This window comes from Sinocyclocheilus grahami, unplaced genomic scaffold (assembly GCF_001515645.1).
Source record: "Sinocyclocheilus grahami isolate Dianchi unplaced genomic scaffold, SAMN03320097.WGS_v1.1 scaffold413.1, whole genome shotgun sequence".
Taxonomy (NCBI): Eukaryota; Metazoa; Chordata; class Actinopteri; order Cypriniformes; family Cyprinidae; genus Sinocyclocheilus; species Sinocyclocheilus grahami.
In genome coordinates, this window is record NW_015505592.1 from 663418 (window position 1) to 665919 (window position 2502).

Sequence of the window (2502 nt, forward strand, 5' to 3'; positions counted from 1 at the left end):
GACTATGACATACAAATAATGGCCCAACTTTTGCTGATATATGAATGTCTTAAATGAACATTTAATTAAATTAAAAGCAGTCCTACTAAAACAGTGCTTTTTTAATATTATGTCTCACCATGATCTGAGCCAGGACAAGCACAATGACATTGGAGGACTTGCTGCTGGAGATGGCGTAGAAAAACTGTGAACAAAACATAAAGTGATACCAAACCAAAACTGCTTTTTATGAGCTTTAAACATCATTAATGCTTCTCAGAAACTGAATTTGGGCAAGACCATGTTGCAGTTGCTCAAGGAAATAATCTCCTCCCTCTACAATGGCTGAACCAACACACCCACGCACATCTTCAGTAATATATGACCATTTCCCCTTAAATGAGAAGACTGAATGAGAAAAAAACATGTTCATCCGTCATTACCTTGGTGAGTGTGATTAAAAGGCCTCGTATTGACGTGACTATGATGATTCCCACCAGGATAAAGGAAATGTGCTGAGACCAGAACTTGACCTGTGGTAAAAACAAAGGATTAAGTTCTGCTGCACATAAACAAGGCTTTATCCATTAGAAGGGGATGAGCAGCATTTGCAATTTCAGTAGTGAGCAAGAATGAAGCCGGACCCAGATTACATATTTAAGAGGCTGAATCATTACCTCCTCATGGGGAAAGATTAAACCGTCATTTAACAGGCTGGGGAACAATTAACTGCCAACCAAAGCAGTAAATGTCAGCTGACACAGCACACACAATCACAGCATGCATATACAACCACAGTCATGAGTTTAAAGAGTAGATTAGAGTAGATACACAACAATTACTTACACGAGTGTGGACTAACTAATGTAATCATTAAAAAAAAAAATCTACTCTCATTAAATAAGTAAACAAACAACTGGTATGGTAATTTATCCTGCTGTGACACCGCAGTACTAACATCTGATCTGTCTACAGTTATATAAATATAGTTATATATATATACATATATATATCCTATTCTATGTATATATTCTATTAGGATTGGGCGATGTCTACCAAATTGGCATCGGACGATGTCTACAGTGAAACATCGTGTTGGACGATGACATTGAGGGGGAGGGGTCGTGTGCCCGAAGCGTGAAACAAATAACTCGTTATAGGAGCCACTAAAAGGTTAGCCGCTTGCTAGCAGTAGCCTGTTGCATTACAGTACATGAAAGTTCACTTACCACATACACAGAGTAAGGAGAAATGTCTGATAGGACGATGGCGAATGATTTGCAGATCCTGAGCACCAATGACACACATCTAATCTTGTCAAATGTGTGGTAAGTACTGCCGCTCCATAGTATAGAGTCCTTGTGATCGCGAATCTCAAAAATGAAAGTTAAAGTAAAATAAGAGAGCGCAATCGAAAGCGGTTTCAATAGCGGCTCCCTGCTGCCTACAATTTATATACAGTCGCCTATACTTACCCATTGATATAATTGCGAGAAAAAGAATTGAAATATTTTTTTTTATCTTCCCATCTCGTAGGCTATTTATTCCCTTTAGGGTTTCCGTAGTACACTTCATTTCCTTTCCGAACACGGAACTGCGATGTGGCGGATTGCGGGGGGGATCACGATGTCAACTTAACATTGTGATGGCTTAACATCGGCCCAACCCTAATTTCTATTTAACGCTGTTTGAACTTTGCAGAAAAATAATATATTAGGACTCACAAGAGTCTAATGGGGAACTTTAAAAGAGATTTAGTTAGCCAAAATGTATAAAGCAGCTTAAGCTGACGATAACATACATCAAACTGAATGCCGAGATAGTTGACTGTGATCTCGATTCCTCTTGTCACTGGGTCAGTCTTCCCCACACGGTCAAACACTATGTTTATAGTGGCCTAAAAAGAATACATTAGAGTATGTCACTGATTAAGACACATTCTTACAATGTTTTATAATACATGGCAAACAAAATGAGCAAAAACAATTCATACCATGAATATTTTCCACACACAGTAGATGGAGAAGAAATACCCTAAGAAGTTGAAGTATTTCCCTTGAAATGTTTTTGAGTACTCTATGCGTTCCTTGGGATACAGAGATATAAGATCATTATAGTGTTTATAATATTTACTTGTATTTATATAAAGGATTTCCACACATTTTGACCAAAGAATTTCCATGACTGTCCTGTGATTACTGGATATTTTAAAGAAAAGAAAAAAGCTACATTAACTACAATTGCTTACTTCCAGGTTTTACATGAGCATGGGATCCCTGTATATAGAAACAAAACTAATTATAATTTCAAAATTTCATTTGTTAAATACCTTGGTGGCTTGCAGGTCGACGGTCTCCAGGAAAAGCTGTCTACTGAGTTCCTCCAGAGCATCCACTTCCTGCTGGATCACAGAAAGATCTGCAGTGCCAGAGTTAAGAAACAAACATCCCTCAGAAGATCCACAAGTCACAGCAATCAAACTTTGAGCCTGTGGTCCTAAACTAGTGCATCACAATCCCCCCC

The 2502-nt window shown here is 38.2% G+C and overlaps 1 protein-coding gene across 2 annotated transcripts in view; it reads right to left on the reverse strand.

The window, feature by feature from the left end:
- si:ch73-390b10.2 (Golgi pH regulator) overlaps window positions 1–2502 on the reverse strand; it is a 10289-nt gene that overhangs the window by 3466 nt on the left and 4321 nt on the right. For both annotated transcript variants that reach the window (XM_016232561.1, XM_016232562.1), the window contains exons 9-13: window positions 2309–2397; window positions 1973–2065; window positions 1781–1876; window positions 423–512; window positions 119–184 (exon numbers count right to left, since the gene is read on the reverse strand). In XM_016232561.1, coding sequence (XP_016088047.1) covers window positions 119–184; window positions 423–512; window positions 1781–1876; window positions 1973–2065; window positions 2309–2397 — 434 coding nt within the window. The remainder of the gene's footprint in view (window positions 1–118; window positions 185–422; window positions 513–1780; window positions 1877–1972; window positions 2066–2308; window positions 2398–2502) is intronic.